The sequence below is a fragment of the Marmota marmota genome, unplaced genomic scaffold, assembly GCF_001458135.2.
Source record: "Marmota marmota marmota unplaced genomic scaffold, marMar, whole genome shotgun sequence".
NCBI classification, from domain to species: domain Eukaryota; kingdom Metazoa; phylum Chordata; class Mammalia; order Rodentia; family Sciuridae; genus Marmota; species Marmota marmota.
The window spans coordinates 19674711-19695859 of record NW_026000196.1 but is presented as its reverse complement, the minus strand read 5'-3'; the positions used below and the strand labels follow the sequence as shown (position 1 = coordinate 19695859).

Here is a 21149-nt window from a genome sequence, read left to right as displayed (position 1 = left end):
ACCATCTGGTAAAGGCACTCTTATAGTGAGATGTCTTTGGGGTACCACTGCAAGCAAGGTGCTGCACTGGCACTGTGGGAGATATGGCTTGTGAAAGTCCTTTAGTTTATGAGCTCCCTGGGGAGATGATACTTAAGAAAGAGGATGTACAGGAATGTGAGCTCAGAGCCTGGGTAGTGACTGCTTTGAGCATCATGGATAGTGCCTCCTCCGTCTTTGCTCCCTCTCATCTGACTACAGGTCTCAAGGCTCCCACCCCTTAAATACTAGCTAAGCCCTTTCTCTTGCCTTATTTGCACTGGTTTAATTTAAGCTCTCAATATGTTTGGTTTTTTTTCATTTTAATTTGCTTAATTGTACTAAAATAGATATAACATAAAGTTGACCATCTTACCATGTTTTAAAGTGTATTAGCTCTCCTTTCTTAATTGGACTACTGGAATACGTTTTTAAAAAGGAGCAACTATGATGCAAAAAGGGCATTTGTATTGTCAAAGTAGAGTTTCAAGGATACAGTGAACTCTTGAGTAACCACTCAGCCTAAGAAAAAGTACATGAACCAAACTTTTGAACACTCTTTCTAAGCCTTTGTCTGGATGCTAGCTCCTCCTCTCCCCTAGAGGACTGGAATAATGTTTTTACCAGTCTCCCTTCCTCCAGCCTTCTTTCCTCCATGCTGGATCCAGAGAGATGGGACTAACAGATACTGTGTTGTGCCATTACTGGACATTGCCCAATGACTCTGCCTGGTTTGGGGGTTAAAATGCAGAGTCCTGGGGCAGTGGGCCCCAGGGCCTCTCCTGTTGTGGGCCCCCATGATCATTGCAGGGTCTGTGTGGTACCAGGATACGTGCCCCGCCGGCTGCAGCCCCATCCCTGTCCATCTCCCCTTGGCCAGGCAGTGCTGCCTTCCCTGACACACCTTTGGGCCTGAAAGGCTGGGCACTTACGTTGAGCTTCTCTGTTCATTATTCAAGACAGCACCCGCAATTTCAGACCCTTGGTGAATGCTGTTTGGTTTGGAGTGAGCAATGGGGAGAGGGTGGGACAAGCCAGTGGGGAAGGGGACTGATATGGTCTTCAAGGAGCACAGATTGATTTATTTTGAATTAATATATAATTTTATTAAAAATTCATTGCAAAATAAAAGTAGTCCTTTGAACGTACTACATTTTTACCATGTAACATGGTAAAAAAAAATCAAACTATTTGAAAAGAGTATTTAATACCATTTTTTCTTTCTTTCTTTTTTTTTAGTGTTATTATTATTATTTTTTTAAATTTTTATTGTTGGTTGTTCAAAACATTACATAGTTCTTGATATATCATATTTCACACTTTGATTCAAGTGGGTTATGAACTCCCATTTTTACCCCGTATACAGATTGCAGAATCATATCGGTTACACATCCACTGATTTACATATTGCCATACTAGTGTCTCACAAGGGGGAGAAATGAATTACAGTAGAGGGGGTAGAGAGAGAAGAGGGGAGGGGAGGGGAGGGGGGATAGTAGAGGATAGGAAAGTCAGCAGAATACAACAGACACCATTTTTTCTTTCTACATGGCATCCCTCTCAGCCCTCCTCCCAAATAGACTTTTTTATTCTTATTTCATTTTTAAATGCCACATAGTAAGTTTACCAATCCGGGGGTGCAATGTAATATTTCAGTGTCTACCTCATCATGGGGTGAGGAGTTGAACTGGGAAAATCTAACCTCCTTCCCCATCCATCATCATTGTCTTTGGATGGAAGCGTCCTCTTTTCTCTTTTGAGAGCAGCTAACCTGCTTATGGCCTTGTGACTTGATCACCTGGGGAACCCGGAAGGGAGTGAGCCCAGTGTGGGGGTCAGGAATGAGCGTGTGAGCTGCAGGCCCCAGGCTGGCGTCCTGGTGACTGAGGGTGCCTCTCCTCTCCCTGCCACCTTTTCCTCCTGCTCTGCCTGTCCTCCTTGGCACCGTGGCATGTTGTTCCTGGCACATGAGGCAGCCAGGCGGGAATGTCACATTCTTTGAACAGATGTGCGTTCACATTGCTCTGAGCGAACATGGTGGCAAGGCGCGTGGGCGCGTGGGGTGGGCTGCGTGCTTGTTGGGCTGGTGGTGATCAGAGATCGGTGGGATTCTGACTCTGTACTTTCCAACGTTCCTCCCCACAGTGACTGCCTCCGGGTGATGATGGCCGCGTGAGTGTCTGCCATGGCCCACCGGAAGCGCCAGAGCACCACGAGCAGCATGTTGGAACACAGGGCCAGGCCAGGCCCCATCCCCCATGGCCAGGAGCCTGAGAGTGAGGATGCAGAGCTGCCCTTGGAGGGCTATGTGCCCAAGGGCCTGGAGCTGACCACCCTGCGACCAGAGAGTCCCACGCCCGAGGAGCAAGACTGCCACAACCACAGCCCTGACGGGGACTCCAGCTCCGACTATGTGAACAACACCTCTGAGGAGGAGGACTATGATGAGGGGCTCCCCGAGGAGGAGGAGGGCATCACCTACTACATCCGCTACTGCCCAGAGGATGACAGCTACCTGGAGGGCATGGACTGCAACGGGGAGGAGTATGTGGCCCACGGTACACACCCTGTGGACACTGACGAGTGCCAAGAGGCAGTGGAGGAGTGGACAGACTCAGCGGGCCCACACCCCCATGGCCATGGGGCCGAAGGCAGCCAGGACTACCCAGAGAGCCACCTGCCCATCCCAGAGGACGAGCCCTCTGTGCTGGAAGCCCACGGCCAGGAAGATGATGGTCACTACTGTCCCGGCAAAGAGGGCTACCAGGACTATTACCCTTCAGAGGCCAATGGGAATGCAGGGGGTGCTTCCCCCTATCACCTGAGGCGTGGGGATGGGGACCTGGAGGACCAGGAGGAAGACATTGACCAGATTGTGGCTGAGATCAAGATGAGCTTGAGCATGACCAGCATCACCAGTGCCAGCGAGGCGAGCCCTGAGCACATGCCTGAGCCGGAGCCGGGGGACTCCACAGAGGCCTGCCCGCCCAGCGAGGCCAGCTGCGGGCCCAACAGGCATGAGGCAAGGCCCAAGTCACTGAACCTCCCTCCCGAGTCCAAGCACCCAGGAGACCCCCAGAGAGGCTTCAAGGCCAAGACCAGGACCCCAGAGGAGAGGCCAAAGTGGCCCCAAGAGCAGGTAGGTCTTTCCTGTTCCAGGGAATGGGGCAGAGGAGCCCAGAGAGCTGTGGTGTAGGCATGGCCAATGGTAAATCTGAGGCCTGGGGGAGGGACTGGTCTGCTTTCCAGTTCAAAATGCAGGCTTCGTTCTTCATTTTCTCAGTTTTGCGGTCACATTTCAGGGACATTTTGATCACTCTTAAGCTCACCCCTCAAATTCAGGAATATCAGGAAAGTCTTTCATTGAGGGCTGACTGGCAGCTAGTGTCTTCCAGAAGACTCCCTACTCTACAGTGCCAGGAGAGGTTTGATTTCTGTTTCTGTGGATGGCAGAGGAGCATCTGTTTGATGGTCCCTGCCTCCCTCCCTCCCCCAAGTGGTTTCCTAAGGCCAGCAGGACATTGGTGAGGATGGGGGATTGATGGTGTTCATGCACTGAGCTGACTAATGCCAAGGGTCAACAGTGGCCATTGCATCCAGGTTACAAGTCTTCAAAGGCTTCAGGCTGCAGGCTTGGTGGTCAGTTAGCTATGAATATCCACTGTATTCTGCAAATAATTATTTGAAAGCTTGACAAAGTTGGAGAATAAATGCATGCTGTTGAGGCCAATGGATATAAGTATAGCTATATTTTCTTTTAATTATAGCCAAATAAGCATGTACTGTAATAAACACATTTGAAAAGCTGCCATTCAAAAAAAAATCCACCATGAGCACATAAAGAAGATACAATTATTAAACCTGTGTAAAGGAACATGTATTTGGTCCATTATGTGGACTGCTTGTATATTTTTAAAATCTTAATTATTTTTTTTCCCAGTAGAGTTCATGAGTTTGAAAACACACACACACACACATAAACACATATAGTGAAAGGTTGCATTTGGAATTGTGGTTAGATTTCTGGCACTTGCATTTGGTGCCTTTTGTTCTTTCTAAAGATTATCAAGTGTAAGTTCACTCTGGGAGTATTCCTGTCATTCACAGAAATTCTGCATTCATGGGGGCCACAGATGTAAGGAAAGTGCTATTATATACTTGTGGACATTGGGGGAGCTTTCTCTAGAGGTCAGGTGACTCTGGGCCCTGGATCTGGGCTTTAGGCCAAAATGCTGTCATCTTCCATCAGTCGCTGGCAGAGCCTGAACTTGTCCCCAGCAATAGTGATGACACCATAGGGTTGCACAGGGTATGTGACGTACTGCATTTTGTTAATAGAAGAGCATTCCTGTCAAAGATTTTTTCAAGAGAAAATTATCTTTAGAGCCTGTGGGGAGCAAGTTAGACCTGATCTTTTGCTCCTTTGTGCTTTGTGCTAAACAGATGCTAATTTGAGTGAGACTCTAGGCTGGAGAACTGGGGGATAAATAAAAGGGAATGAATGGAGGATGTTGGCTGTTTAAAAGGGCAGGAGCAGGTGAGGTAGTCCCCAGCTGTTGTGGAGGACCAGAAGGAGGTCTGTTCTTCAGAGAAGAGGCATTGAATGGAAAAGCAGGCAGCTTTGGTCCCTAAGCAGAGTGTGTCCTTGAAGCTAATGCTCTTATCCAACACACTGGAAAAGCTCATTTAAGCTGGCTAATGATGTAGAGCTTTTCTGCTTTCATTCATTCACTCACAAACTATTTCCATCCAGGAAAGAGCCTAGCAGTTCCCAAGTCAGGGGCTGACCAGGTCCCATATGAACGGGCCCAGTGCTCCTTCTGAGGACTCTATAGGGCCTGGCACATGTGGGCAGGGTCTTCACATCCTGTATTCCCAAGTAGCCCATTTTACACAAGAAACCCTTTGAAATTGGACCCAAAAGAGCCAAAGCTAGAAATGATTGTGAAAGCCAGATTCTGTATGAAGAATATGCGCCAGGTGGTTTGGTGATGCCTTGTTTGAAACCACAGCCCGCTTTCCTACAAGCAATCTCTTGCTTCCTTGGGGACAGTAAAGCTGTTCTGAGAACCAACAAAAGCTTGGTCTAAGATAGTTGCTCAGGGTATCACTGAGTCCCAAGCCCACCTCTCTGTTCCTAGTGTCATCCATGCAGTTAGTGTTAGCATTGCCTAGATTTGAGACTGAGACAAAAAGGAATCTGCAAAGAGGATGGGTGATGTTGGCCTTTTATTTTATTTTTTATATATTTTTTAGTTGTAGTTGGACACAATATCTTTATTTATTTATATGTGGTGCTGAGGATCGAACCCAGAGCCTCGCACGTACTAGGCGAGTGCTCTACTGCTGAGCCACAAACCAGCCCCAAATTTTGGCCTTTTAGACTGTCACTTTTTAAAGTGTGGCCATGGCCTATCCACACAGCATCACTGGGGTGGCCCACCCCAGAACTTCTGAGTCCTAATATGCATTTCAAGGAAATGCAACATTTTGAGAATTCAGTTGGAGGAAAGTTGCATAACCTCCCTCTCCACCCTTTTATTTATTGTAAAACTTGAAAAATTAAGCCATAGATACATTTTAAGAGGATAAGTTGAGTATCCCTAATCTCAAAATCCAAAATACCACAAAGTCTAAATCTTTTTGAGTACCGACCTGATGCTACTAGTGCAAAATTCCATACTTTACCTCCTGAGGTGGCTCACAGTCATAATGCAGGCACATTCAAAAATATTGTGTAAAATTTCCTTCAGGCTTTGTGTAAAATGTGTGCATGAAGCATAAATGATTTTCATGCTTAGCCTTAGGTTTCATCCCCAAAGAATCTCCTTATGTGTATGCAGATTTTCCACAATCTGAAAAAAATCCCAAATATAAAACACCCAAATCCCAAGCATTTTGGATAAGGGATACTCAACCTGTACTGAATAGCGTCTATTTAGTCATTGCCTCCATGACAGTAAGTATAATAGAGGTTGAAATGGGAATATAAAAACTACATTTCTGATAGTCCCTGACACCCCAACAGACGAGCTATTTTAATTTTTCTCTGTTCTTTTTCAGATTATAGAACATAAATAAATACATAGCAGTCATTATATCCCAGCTATAATTTTGTCATCCAGCTTTTAAAAATCAGACGTGTCATAAAATGTTTCTCCATATTGCCACATAATTTTCATGGTTATTTTTAGTGACCTTTTAATCTTTCATTTGGATGATGTGCCATATAATTTATTTGTCTACACACACAGCCATTAGCATGCAGGTTCAAGATGGCATTTTTCCTTATATGTAAGAAAATAGCTATACAAACTGTGCTTTTTATGGTGCATTACCTAAGGATAAATTCCTGTGTTCCACATCAGTGTTGACTATTTCCCCCCAAACAAAGTATATCCTTATTATCCATGGGTCCCATATTTGTGAATTTGTAGTCTTGCTGAAATCTATTTGAAACCCTAAAGTTAGTTCTCATGACACTTTTATGGTCATTTGCAAATATAGGCAAAGGCAAAAAATCTGAGTCACCTGCTCACATGTCTCCAGCTGAGACTGAGCAAGGCTTTGTGCTATTGTTTTTCTTCTCATGCTGTAAACTTTTCATGATATATTTGGTACCTTTTTTGGGTTTATGTTTTTTGTGGGTTTTGTTGGTGATTTTTTTTGTTGTTGGTGGTGATAAAATGACCCCCAGAGCAGTGCTGAAGTGCTGTCCAGGGCTCCTAAAGTACAAGAAGGCTGTGAGGTACCTCATGGAGAAAACAAGTGTGCATTTGATGACTTTATTCAGGCATGAGTTATGACTGTTGGCCGTGAGAGCAGTGTTAATGAGTCAACAACAATGAGGTGCATCCAGAACAAGAGAGAGGAAATATATGGATCCACATATCTAGCCACTCTAGAACATGTTAAAGTAGCATCTATAATATGTGATGCAATTATGAAACAGACATAAATATGGCTAAATTTGCAGATTGATGGAGATGATAATCAACTTTAATAAAGCCTAATGGACAGGCTGAAAGTCTAAGAAATGTGTGGTCTTATGATCCAGGGTTGGGATGGTGGGCTCATCTCAGCTAGTGTTTGGCTGTAAAGAAGTACTGCATGTAATTATTTGTAAGAAATATCTATATTCAATGAAGTTCCTTTAAACAGAAAAAAATACATAAAACAAGGTTCTGTGTTAATGGGTAGACAAAATGTGACTGGATGCTCTCAGGAACATAATCGTATATCTGCCTCAGAAGCACTAATTTAGTGTTCACTGATTCAATGTTTGTGGCAGCTTGGCAAAACAGAACTACCATGAATGAAAATTGACTGTATGGTTGCCCCTCAGCATTCCAGGTGGATGGGTGCCAGGACTCCTGTGAGTACCCAAATCAGTACAGACTCTAGTCCCTTACATAAGTTTTATATGTTGTATTTGCACATAAACTACATCCTCTTGTATACTTTGAATCATCTCTAGATAACTTAAATACCTAATATGTTGTAAAAGCTGTGTAAATAATTGTTATACTTTCTCATTTAGTGAAATAATGACAAGAAAAAAAGTTATTATGCGTTCAAAACAGGTGCAGGGTTTTCTTTTTCCCCCTGAATATTTTTAGTTTGCAGCTGGTTGAATCCACAGATATGGAACTTAGATGCAGAGGGTCAGCTGTATTTGGTTGGCAAATGATTTTGGGAAATTTTAAAAACTTTCCTCTTCTTAGAACTTCATTCATTGCTTGCACATCTCCTGCATTAATTCCCTGAATCACTGTACTGACTGGCCAGCATGCCTGAATATTCTGGATCATTAATCCCTTTTCTCTCTTTGTGTGACCTGTGGAGAAAATGTAGACCTAGTCTCACATCCTAGGAGATGGATGGCCAAGACCCATGAACTTCTCAGACCTCTCCTGTATGGCTCAATTCTAGTATATTTAGACATCAACCTCAAATGGTGGTGATGGGAACATACCCTTGTCACCATTGGAAACCTTTGCCTCTGCATTTCTTTCTTTTTTTCTTTCTGGAAAGTCCATGGGTTACAGTAGAGGTGACAGTGGTGGTGGTGACTGTAGCACCATATCAAGGGTTTTATATATGATTTCAGGAACTTCTAGGACAACCCAAAGACATAGGAACAAGGGTTAGTCCCATGGGACAACTGGGACATTTGATCCCTACATGGGATAAGTACTTCACCTTTGGTTAGAGTGTAGGAGGGCTAAACAGACTGTGTTTCACCCAAACTTATGTCTGTAGCCACAGCACTATGTAGCCCTTGACAGGCCTACACAAAAGATAATGTTTGAAAATGTCTCACAGTGTGCCTATAAGTCCAGCAGCCTGTAAGTGGGCTAGTATCCATAGCCTGGGATGGCCGCTTCTGCCCAGTTGTGAATTTTTTTGGTATTAAAAGGCTTGCCATACTCTGCTATTTGCAGCAAGTGTGTCATGGCACCAGTGAGGTGACTGGTAGACATTGAGGCTCCAGTCTTAAAAATAAGCCAAACTTAGGTTCTGACATGTCCTGATTTCATGAGGGCTCATGCCACAGCTCAAACAAGTCTAATAGAAATGATTCACATGACATTTTTCTTAATTTTATGGAGCTATGTTGACATGAATTACTGATTTTTTTTTATGTGCAGGCATTAAAGAATACATGAGTTAGGACCAGCCAGGCTGTATTAATTGTCTCAATGAAAGTAGCATGTCCATTCCTACCATTGTGGTCCTCTGCTGTCTTGCAGTGAGGTGTGAAAGTGAGGGAGGACCTCAGCCAGGTACCTGTAACCTGGCTCTTCTCTCACTGCTCCAGAGTTAAGCTTTGGGGACCTGACAAGCCACTGGGGCACCTCCTTAGAAAAGAGCAGGTTGCTGATTCATGCTTCACCTGGACTGCCCACCTGTGTTCCTGGGGGGCACTGTAAGGACATCTCTGTCTAGCACCAAAAATTCTGTTTTTGTGGGTCTGTGGCATGGCCTGAGATAGCAGGTGCTTTGAGTGCCTCTGGGTGGTCTACTAAGCATGGCCTGTTTTTGAGTCCCTGTCCCTCCTTTCTTCTTCACCTATAACCTTGTGAAGTTTATCATCAGTTAAGGTATTCTGAAAAGGTCTGCTCTGAACCAGAAATTCTGCCATTAGAGATTCATCCCTTTGGACCCTGGGGATTTCCGGGGCTACAGGCATTCCCAGTACAGGACCTCAATGATTCAGTTGAAAGTATTTGATTTACACAAAAGTTGTGTTCTGCAGCTCTATACTTTGGGCCTGCAAACCAAATACGTATTTTGATTTTTGGAGTGTTCGTGACTTCTGTTTTATCACCTGTGCTTTCTATAAAGAATGCTCTGATGATAGCAAAAGAAGTTAAAATTTAGGGCTGGGGTTGTGACCCACTGGTAGAGCGCTTGACTCACACATGTGAAGCACTGGGTTTGATCCTCAGCTCCACATAAAAATAAATAAATTAATTAAAGGTATTGTGTTCATCTACAATTAAAATTTTTTTTAAAAAGTTAAAATTAAAAAAAGAAGAAGAAAATCAATACATCATAGTCAACTTAATACAACAGTTGAAGTGAGACATGCCACAGGGCCTTGAGCCACATTGAACTCACAAGTGTCCATTACTGCTTAGTGTAGAGATTCTTTGACTATGATCTGGCATTTGATTGAGAATTGTTTTGCAAAGGACTTTTCAAGATTGTGATAGGAATACAAGTACCAAATGGGCAGACAAAATGCTAAATGTACAGGTAACCTTGACCAGTCCCCTAGTTGTGAGGCAGTGGCACCTTGTATATTCTGGGCCCCATTTGGTGACATGTGAAGCAAGTCTTAGCTCCCACTTTAAAAAAGAGGATGGAGAGAGGAGTGCTGTGTGGTTTTTGGTACCTAGGGACGCCCCCCTCCATTGGTATGCAGTGGGGTAGCAGGAGTGCAGATGGGGGAGGCCATGCAAAGAAGGGATTTGAGGGTTGCATTATATCCAGGAGGGAGTCGTCTGTCCAAAACTGTTGCACAGGTAAGGTGGAGCTGGAGAAAGAGTTTGCAGTTGGTGCTGAGTACAGGGGTTTTCAGGGATATGGGCATGGCCCAATCAGAGGAATTTCCTCCCCAGCTCCCTGAACCTTAGTAGAGTTCAGCTTGCTTCTTCCCTCCCACAGCCCACCACCAGATTCTGCTGCCCTCCCACTCCTTTGCCCACCTGTGGCATCAGACCAAGAACTTCTGAATCTGCCCGTGGAAGAGATGTTCTGTGCCCCATGTTGCCTGCACAGAGCCCTTTCCCAGAACCCTCCTTTCCCAGCAATGTGAAAGGTGACCTCTGCACCTACTTTTATTAATTCCCAGGACTGCTTTGAAAAATAAAATCTTGTGGCCACAGCCTTCAGGTTGCTATTAGCCCCTCGGCTTGCTCTAGCTTTCAGCCTGATTTTTTTTTCACTGATTTGCTGAGCCAGCAAAACTGCCAAACTTGTTTTTTTTTTTTTTTGAGAAGCCTTTTGATGACTTATTACCAGCGGTTGTTATTATTATTAGGGAGCAGTTTATTTAGCAGATCGCTTATAAGGCTTTTAAACCTAATGAAAGCCAGGGTTTCTAAAAGAGTATTTCATTTTTTTAAAGACTCAATTAACTAATTTATATTTATAATTTCGATTTTACATATTTGTGGGCTATAGTGTAATAATTTAATCAGGTATACAATGTACAATGATTGAATTAGGGTAGTTAGCATTACCAACTTCTTAAGTGTTTTAAAAATATTTCCAATTAACAGGTACTAATAGGTCAGATCGTGTAAAGCCCTTTCACTAACAGTCATCTGGAAAGTACCCTCTTGGTCCTTGGAGAGTGTGCAGAGTGCAGTGGTTAGGAATACGGGTGCTAAGGCTCACAAGCCTGGACTCCATCCTGTTGCAGTAGTTCCAGATCTAGAACACACCAGCTCTATTACCTACCACTCCTGGGCTGGGGGCGGGGGGGAAGCTTCTCTGGATCTGGGTCTGAGTGGATGGTAAGGGGCATGCAGAGCTTGCCCTGATGATGATAGATTGTATTTATGGGAATCTCTTTTTGGGTGGGGGAGGCAGTTTGGCTACAGACTATGCTGGGCAGGAAGGACTAGGGACACTAGTGAAGCAAGATGGTGACACAGGGAGGGCTAAGCTCAGCTGGTAAGACAGCTCAGGAGGAAGAACCAGGTCAGGCCAGGGCTGCTGAGGAGCTGATGGAGTGGAGTGGCTGCCACTGGTGTCCTCAAGTTCTTCCCTCTCTGCAAGCCTCTCAAAGGAATGGCTTTTCTCCAGTAGGGGATGGGGATGGGGGTAGATTCTGATCTACTCCCCATCTTAGGGACATCCTCAGCCTTTTTCTGCTTTGCAGTTGTGATTTGAGGGATACAAGACACCCCCTCAGCTCCCATGGCAGTTCTGATTTTCTTATACCCAGTTTCAAGTTGAAAATGAGCTAAGAACTCTCAGCTTGTTTTCCAGGCAAATATGTTGTGCTGGGGACCCAATGTCCATCACTAATTCCACGTGCTGCCTAAAGCTTTCTTAAGCTTGTGAAACTTCTCCCTGGTTTGCTCTCCTAAAGCCCACTTTCCTCAAAGTCCACTCCCTGCCGGTCTGCCCCTGAGACCTGTGCTGGCCAGCTGTGCATCTCCTCCAGTCCAGCTCATGCCGATTGGCACCTGTGGAGTACAGACACTGGGGATGCCAAGATGAAAATGGCATAGTCCTGCATTTCCAAACTCTTTCTGGAGGGAGACAGACATGAAGAGACTTCTCTCCCACCTATTGCATCCATCTGGATTGGGAACTCAGGAGAGATGCCCACTCAGCTTGGGTGTTCCTGGCAAGCTTTGGGGATAGGCTCCAGAGCCTGTGAGAAGCAGAGTGGCTCTGGGACTTTGAGAAATCAGCCAATAAAGTGAGACTAACCATGGAAGTGCCTGTGTGTCCTCAGCATGGAGTGGGACTACAACTGTGATGGGGCCGTGACTTCCAAAAGAGGATAAGGGAAAGCAGAGGATCTGGGTTGAAGATAATGGATGGTAGTAGGAGGGAGAAGGGCCATTGGAGATGAGGAAGGGAGCTAGGAGAAAACTGGGGCATAGGAACTGAGAGACAGAGACATCAGGAAGGCCAAGGGAAGGTGGGGGGTTATCTTTCTGGGATGAAAGCACTTTTTGACTATGGCTGCTGGAGTCTTGAGAGTAGCCTGAGGTAGGTCTGGTAGATTGGGAGGGCAGAGAGTTGCTCTTGAGAATGGAAGAGGGAGACGGGTGTTGTCTGTAGGAACATATAGGGAAGGACCTAAGAATGTGCTAGCAAGGAGAGGACAGTCACTGGGTGTGACTCAAATGCACTCCTTTTCTAATGGTGTATGTCTAGGGCAGATTGTCGGGGATGAAAGAGGAGGATATAGGACCCAAGGCAGGGAGCTGGCCTGTGTGAAACTCTTTGCTCCTGGAGGTGCTTGGGCTTCCCATCATTGGACCCTTGCAGTACCTCACATGTATAAGAGCCTTAGAGAGACAGACATCCAGCTGACAAAGTTGGCTAGTCACATGACATTCCCTGGGAAGTACAGGGCTCCATGGAAGAATTTTTAGAAACATTATCTGTTGGGAAGAAAGCCCACACAGCTGAACATTAGATGTAGAAATGCACACTGTTGCATGTGTTCAGTCACTGAGAGGTGACGGCATGACATGGCAGTCATGGGATTTTCACCAAATAGCATTAAGCTTACAGCCAGTGCTAATCAATTACTAAGAAAGGCATGGGCCTATGGTAATAGGGGGCTCATCAAATATAACTCCCAACCCTATGTCAGATAACAGCATGGATGGTGCAGGAACACTAAGCACAACTCAGACACTTGAGAAGGAGTGTTTTGAGGGAGGAAATGGTGCATCCTGGAGCAAATGATAACTTCCAAAAGCTGCCAAGTCCAGGTTTGTAGCCAATCCCACCATCGACCTTCACAGAAGAGAAGCTGGCCTTTCTTCACCTGAGACCAAGCCGAGGCCCGTACAGTTGGAATTGAAGGATGTTTAGCACTAGCAGTGCAAAATCTCATTGTCCAGGTCCTCTTGTTTTAACAGCTAACATGTGACCCAGGTCTGCATCTGGCCCTGGTCCATTTAAGAGGCATTAGATGGGAGGAGACTGCTCTATAAGAGTAGCTCAGGGCAAGATACTGCTGTTGGGGAGGCATTGCCGGTTCACCTGCCTCTCTCCTAGGTATGCCCTCCTCTTTCCTTTGGCCCATACAAGTGGCTTCTTGCAAGTGGCTACTGATTCCACCTTGGAGATTTGTCTGTCCACTCTAATTTCTATCGCAGCACTACCCCTGCCCCCGACACTTCACGCCCAGCCTTTGGGTTCTCTGCATTTCCTTAAGGCAGCCCTTACTTAGTACCAGCTGGGAGGTGTCAGTTCCTGACCTTCACTTTGAGTGCTCTGGGTTCATCTACTTTGGACCATCATGCACTCCTATGCCAACTCCCCCACCCAGCATCTTCTTTGTGACCACCCCACACCCAGGCTAATGCCTCTGCACTCCTGTGGTCACGCCTTCTTTCTTTTTAGACACTGAAAATAGAAGCTCTTTCTTGCTTAATATCTTATCAATATTTAATGTCAACCTTCCTTTTAAACGCCAAGAAGAATGAAACAGAATGAATTAACTCAGGGAATTCCATCACCTGGAGTCTGAGCATAGGCAGAGATCATGTGGGCTGGTAAGATTTTCAGGCATTTGTGGAAGGATTGTTTGTTGCTCTGTGCCACAGTCATAGTAATGAAGTATAAAAGAAAAGGCTTTTTACATACAATAGGATATTATTCGGCCTTAAAAAGGAAAGAAGTTCTGACATTTGCTATTACATGGATGACCCTTGAAGACATTATGCTAAGATTAGCTGGATGGAAAAATTGCAAGTGTTTGCAATCAGCTAGTAGATCCATTGGCAGTGAAATGTGCTAAGTGAAATGTGCCAGTCACAAAAGGATAAATAAGGGTGAATCCACTTATGAGCAGCATAGAGTAGACAAATTCATAGAGACTGAAAGTAGAATGGTGTTTCCAGGGGCCTGGGAGAGGGGAGGGGAGTGTTATGTTTAATGTCTGCAAAGTTTCAGTTTTGCAAGAATTCTGGAGATGGGTGGTGGGTGCTGGATGCACATCAGTATGAATGTACATACACCTAAAAATGTTTAAAATGGTTAATTTTAGGTTATGTTTATCTACCATAATAAAAGAAAAAAAGAAAAGAAAAAGTTTTGGGTTCTTTGACTTTCTTGAGCCAATTTGGATCATCTAAAACTCAGTTGAATCATCTAAAACCAAGTTGAGCCCATCTGATACTGTGTGTAAGCAGTATCATGCAAACAAACAAAACTATTTTCTGCCAATCAGAATGAATTTGGTCCATCCATAGCAGAGAGGAGGTAGCCACCCCATTTGGGCTGTGGACCCTGGTGTGTGTGGTCACAAGATGTGGGTCCACACATCTCTTTGAAGTTTCAGGAGGATGTAAAAGCTAAAATGAATCATGAGTAGCACATCACATCTTGAGTGGGAAGAGGAATCTTCCTTTCTCTGCTTCTAGGTCTTGTTCAGTACTGAACATGATTCCATCTTGGCAGGAGTATCAGGAACAAAAGTTATTAAAACTCTTGGGACTATTTACATAAATCATAGGCTCCTGGCTTATTGTAAAGTGGTTGAGGTCATACCTTTTAGTATCATTAAAATAAATGTATATGCCTTGACTTATGATGGAGTCATATTTCAATAAACCCATAAATCATATATTGAAAATATCATTAAGTCCAAAATGCATCGCCTACTCCTAAGCTACTGAACATCACAGCTTAGCCACACAGCACACTAGAGAGTGTTGTTTGGTTCCCCTCCGGATGGCACAGCTGATGGGAGCTGTGGCTGGCTGCTGCTGCCTGGCGTCGTGAGAGACCATTGGACTGCAGAGCCCACAGCCCCGGAAAAGATTCAAATTAAAAATTAAAAGTAGTTTCTACTAAATAGTATTGCTTTCACACCATTATAAAATAAAAGAATCAAAAGTCTAAACATCGTAAATCAAGAACCATCTACCATTACAATCACTGCTAATGGTACTATGCTCTGTCCTTTCCCACAAGTTTAAGAAAAGCAAATATAGTCATAAAAGTTGAGCAGGGAGATTTAGTAGTAACTAACTGAAATATTGGAGTCTTCTTTGTATATTACCTAGTGAAACTTGTTTCTCAAATTCTGAATCATAGGTCTTTGTTTTAATGTCTGCAGCCGTAGGCAGCGCCTCTGAGTCTAAATGCAGCTGTTTGTTATTTAGGATTTAGAACTAATTATATTGACTGAAACAAAGGACTCCTTTTCCTATTAGGAGAACAGAGATTTGTACTAGCAATTCCACGCTGGGCATGACAGCTTGCACAGACTTGTCGAAGTTAAATACAGAAAATGCCCCCTGGAAATTGAAGTCCAATATTGACTTAGTACTGGACATTTAACTTTCCTTTTGACTGGGGCACCTTTGTTTCATTCCTTTTTCATATGTCAAGCTAGTTTTCTCAGAATGTGTGTACAGGGCTCAAAGATAAGTGAGGGGCAGCTAGGGGGATTCAGAAGATGTCCCAGGTCAGACCCTCAGGAGAACCACAGGCTCGAGCTGCCAATAAAGCCCAGTGATTGCTTTTTAGCTCTGGTGGGTTGTTGTCATTCAACTCCATGTACATGGGCTTTCTTGCTTTTAGATCAGCCGGATGGAAAAATTGCAAGTATTTGCAGTCAGCTAGTAGATCCATTGGCAGAAGGATTATGAAGATTATTATTATTTTTTTTTATTTTACTTTTTACAGAGCTGGGAATCAAACCTAAGGCCTTGCACATGCTACACATCTGCTGACCACCATATTTTAAAAATTGTAGTAATAGATACATAACACAAAATTAGTTATTGTAAATATTTTAAAGTGAACAACAATTCAATGACCTTTAGTACAGTGCTGTGCAAGCACCACCACTGTCTACTTCCAGAATGTTTTCATCACTCCAAAAGAAGATTCATTTTCTGTTAAGCAGTCACTCCATAGTGTTCCCACCCTCTCTTGGGATTTGCCTATTTGTTGTATGTCATATCAATTCAATTGTATAATCTTTAGCCTTTTGAGTCTGGCTTCTTTCACTTAACAGGTTTTCCAGGTTCCTCCATGTTGTAGTGGGTGTGGATACTTCATTCCTTGTGGAGCGCTGAATGATACTCCATAGGATGGATAGACCATATTATGTTCTTCCTTTCACCTGCTGCTGGACATTTGGGTCGTTTCTACTTTTGTCTAATGTGATTAGTGCTGTTACGAACATGTGTATACAAGTTTTTTTGAGTAGATGTTTGTTTTCAGCTTTTGGGAGTATATAGCTAGGAGTGGAATTGCTGGGTTATATGGTCATTTAGCATGAAACAATTCCTCTTTTAGGAATTACAGATGCTTTCTACAATGGCAGGACAGTTTTCATGCCCACCAACATGCTGTTACTCCAAAATGAGAACAAGACAACAAAAAAAACCTTGATTGGGTCATCTCTGGGCTCTTCATCTCTCAGGCCTGATCTCTTTTGTTCACATGTGTACTTGTTTATACCTTGTTTTATCCCGTGGAGGGTTTAAAGCTGGCAGGAGTGCCGATTTCTGTCTCCGTGTGGGCCCGTGAACCGTGCCAGATCAGGGCCATTGTTGTACACATCTTCCTACCCTTAATAAGAGATGCTTTGCACAGTGCCGTCTGCACGACAAGTACTTGCTGGGGCTGGCTGTCTTTGGAAGGTGCTTGATAAGGGGTTGAATTGCAGAGGTGAGTTTGGAAAAATACAATTCTGCTCCAAAATGCTGGGCTGGGAACAAAACATTCAGTGCCTCCCCTTTTCAGGGCTCTTGGAAAAGATAGTGAATGATGATAAGTAGATGCATCCAGGTGGTCCAAATGGTCAGCAGACCAGGCACAGAGAACAAAGCCAGGCCTAAGTGGAAGAACCAGCCTGTTAATCCCCGCTGAAGGCTGCCAGGTTTAGCAAATAACAATACAGATGCCCAGTTGAATCAGAATTTCAGATGGGTATAGAGTTTTAGTTTTATAAGACAAAAAGTTAAAGAGATGGATGGTGGTGATAGTTGCCCAACATTATAAATGTAGTTAACATCATTGAGTTGTACACTTAAAAGTAATTAAGAGGGGTTGGGGGTGTAGCTTAGTGGTACAACTAGCACGTTTGACAACCTGAGTTCTATCCCAGCATGGAAAAAAAATAGAGGGAGAACTTAAGAGGGTAAAACTTATGCTATGCACGTTTTACCATGATTAAAAAAATGGATAACAATTATATTTCAGAAAAATAATGAATAAGTTTTGGTATAGATGTATTCTATGAAATATCTGTGGACACAGGGGTTCAGGAGAGGTGTCTCTTCCCTCCCTCCCTTCCTCCTTCTCTCCCATTCACAGGCCTGCTTAGGGATTTTAAAGGACAGACTGACTGACCAGCTGGTGTCTCTAATGTCTTTTGTCATGATACTTTTAAGCCATGGCTCTGCTTTGAGAAAATGATCACCCTCATGGGAGTAACTATTAAAAGAATAAATACTTTACCCAAGCTCCCGTTCTCAAGATAAATATCACAGGAGTGACCTGAATTGTAAGAGGGACAGAAGGAAAAGAACAAGGGTTGTAATTTTTTCTGAGGCACATCTGTGACAGGAGGTAGATTCAAGGACTTTTGAAAGAAGATGTCCATGATCTGAGTTAGACCTTCAAGCTGACCCTGGGGTTTAATGCTCTCAGCCCGTCTGTCCTCAGATGTCTCATTGTGCAGCTAGGTTGGATGGAGGAAGATGTCTTTGTTGGCGGACCAGATGAGCAGGGATGACCGACTCTTGAAAACAGGGAATTTGAACTGATTCCCAGAGAAGGCCATCAGCTAACTGAGCCATTCATTAGCCCTGGGGGTTCTCTGTCACGGGGTCATGTTTGAGGGGGTTAGATATGACAGTCTAGTGGACTCACTGTGAGCTGGCTTTGAGCTGATGTTCTTTGTCCCTAACTTGAGCTGCAAACCTGCTTGTAATTCAGGAGAATGCTTGGAAACCTTCTACTTTTATTACAGATGGCGTGAGTTGAGTGGGTGGGTGCTAGTTTGCTGTTAGTTCATCCAAAGTAATGCAGGTTATATTGCTGTGTTTTCAGTTTAATCAAGCAGACAGATCAAAATTGACACTTTGGAAAAAAAAAAAAAAACCCAACCTTTAGTTTGCACTAACTGGAGCCAAGATATTTATGAGAATGATTTATTCACATTAGTATATTTTTACTAAGGGCATTTATCTCTGCCCTGGACAGCTGTCCCTGAATTCTAGCATGTTATCACCAGTCCATGCCATCCTGCATATTAATTTTCTCTCCTCCCATCTCCACAGGAGGGGTTTCCCTACCCCAAGAGCATATTTCACTTCATTTGCTTTACCCCACCGTGTTCTCTGGGTGGGTGGCAGATACAGTTTCCAGCTACTGGCATTGAGAACACCCCGTGGTAGTTACTTAGTAAGGGATGGGACCTTCTTGTCCCTGTTGGGTATGGGCGGGGGTTGAGAGAATCCTGGCTGGTATCTTATTTTGAGGTGTGGCTGGCTGCTATACTTGGGGAAAGGCACAACAGGATTTAAATAACATTTTCACTTAAGAAGCCAGGAGCCCCAGATCCACATTGGGCCTCGAACCATGTGAATTTCAGGTTCTGCATCCTGTGCTGCCAGCCCTCCCTTTCAGCCCACTAATATGAAAATCAGAGCACCAGATGGGCTTTCCCAAGGAGAAACATCACAAGCCCACCCCCTGCCTCTTTCAAAATCAACCCTGGCTGTTTATCATGAGATGTGGTTGTCATGGTGATGAGCAGCGCTCACTCGGGAGGGAGTTAGAGGAAATGCTGTCATGAACGAGGTCAAGCCTAGGGAGGGCGCGCCATACTGTGGCCCAGCACCAGAGAGTTCCATGGGTGCAATGTGGGGGTGCAGACATCCAGCCAGTGCCCCCTGGCCTACCCATGAGCCTTGTCCTGAAGTCTCACAAGGGTTCAGTGGCTGGCCTGTTCCTAATCTTGTGGGGAGCCACAGTCTCACGTTGCTTCCTCCCTAGAGCTGCATAGAGTCTTTGGCCCTCCCTTTGCCTGAAAAATTAGATGCCACCCCCAGCTTTTACATTTGTAAAAGGGGTATCATGAACCCAGTTTCGTTTGCTGATTGGTAAGCTGGTTTCTTTGGGAGTTTTCTTGGAGATGGGTAGTTCCCTTTAGCCCTCAGTAAGGTAGCATAAGTCTTCAGGAAATGAAGTCCCCGTGGGCAGGTAACTACTCTGGGGAGCTTCCACGTAAGAGGGCAAAATACTGACCTGCTCTAAGTGCCCCTAAAAACAGCCAAGTGCATCCAACAGAGTTTTCTGCATTTATCCTCATCCAATAATTTAGGGTTTTAAAAAAATATGATATTAACCCTTTGGCATTGTTTGTGTGAATGTGTGAAGTATGGACATTTCTCAAAAAATTTTTAAAAATTACAATGTGATCCAGTGATTCCACTTGTGGTTATATATCCAAAAGAATTGAAAGCAAGATTGCAATGACATTTTCATGCCTGTCTTCATAGCAGTATCATTCACAGTAGCCAAGGGGTGGAAACAATTCAAGCATCCATTGATGGATGAGTATATAAACAAAGTTTGGTACATATACATCATGGAATATTATGCAGCCTTAAAAAGGGAGGAAATTATGACACCTGATATAATATGGATGAATCTTTTTTATTTTTTTTTAGTTATCAATGGACCTTTATTTTATTTATTATATGGGGTGCTGAGAATTAAACCCAGTGCCTCACACATTCCAGGCAAGCATTCTAACACTGAGCCACAACTTCAGCCCCAGTATGAATGAACCTTGAGGGCAACATGCTAAATGACATAAGCTAGTCACAAGGGGATAAACAATATGATCCCATTTTTCTGAGGTACCTGGAGTAGTAAAATTCAGGAGGGACAGAAAGTAGAGTGGTGGTTGCCAGGGATAAGGGGAGAAGGGCATGGGAAAGTGTTGTTTAGTGGGCACAGGGTTTTCATTCTGTAAGGTGAAATGTGTCCTGGAAATGTATGTTGGAGATGTTTGCACAACAATGTGAATGTACTCAATGCCCTTCAATCATACACTTAAAAATGGTTCAGTGGTAAATAATGTTATATGTGTTTTATTACAATTAAAATAACAATAACCATAAAATTTTAAAACAATTTAAAAAACTTTTGAGAAGTAGAAAGCACATATATCAACATTACACTTTAATTGAATATGCATGTATGCATGTACACATTCGGACACATATACAACTGCATACCTGCAAATGCATGCATTTTGTAAAATTGAATCCCATCCAATACTCACGTTTTGTATCCTGGTTCATTTCTCTAACATAAAAATCTTTAACTTTACAATTTTTAACTTCCTGGTTTCTAGGTATGCAATGGTTTGGAGCAGCCAAGGAAGCAGCAGCGCTCTGATCTCAATGGACCCATTGATAATAACAACATCCCAGAGGTAATTTTTTCCAAGGGTGAGAGTTCTGGGGCTGGGTCCTCATGATGGAGTTGCTGACCCCATCACAGTTAACTCACTCTCGGTAAATTTCTTATCTCACCCAGTACCTGGGGAGAGGGTTTTCAGGTCTAGCAAACTTGGGTATGAGGAGGTAAGGGTGCTCTGGCCTGGGAGAAGAGAAGAAAGGGACCTCCTTGATGATTTGCAGTCACACCACAAAGTGTTCACTGATGGTGTGTGTGGGATCATTGATGCTCCCAGATCTTATAGGAACCCATTCTCCCCTGTTCGATATACATGTTGAAATCTGTGTTTTGCACTAGTGGTACCATTGGCTTTTAGGGGTAGTTTTGGGCCACTGTAGGATTTTTAAAAGCATCACTGACCTCTACCCTCTAGATGCCAGTAGCTCTTACTCACTAGCTCAGTAATGATAACTAAAAATGTCTCC

At 43.8% G+C, this 21149-nt stretch overlaps 1 protein-coding gene across 5 annotated transcripts in view; it reads left to right on the top strand.

Annotated features, from left to right (window-relative positions):
* Apba2 (amyloid beta precursor protein binding family A member 2) overlaps positions 1-21149 on the top strand; it is a 218902-nt gene that overhangs the window by 151991 nt on the left and 45762 nt on the right. For all 5 annotated transcript variants that reach the window (XM_048790387.1, XM_048790386.1, XM_048790384.1 and 2 more), the window contains 2 exons: positions 2164-3157; positions 20618-20698. In XM_048790387.1, coding sequence (XP_048646344.1) covers positions 2204-3157; positions 20618-20698 — 1035 coding nt within the window. In that variant the 5' untranslated portion in view covers positions 2164-2203. The remainder of the gene's footprint in view (positions 1-2163; positions 3158-20617; positions 20699-21149) is intronic.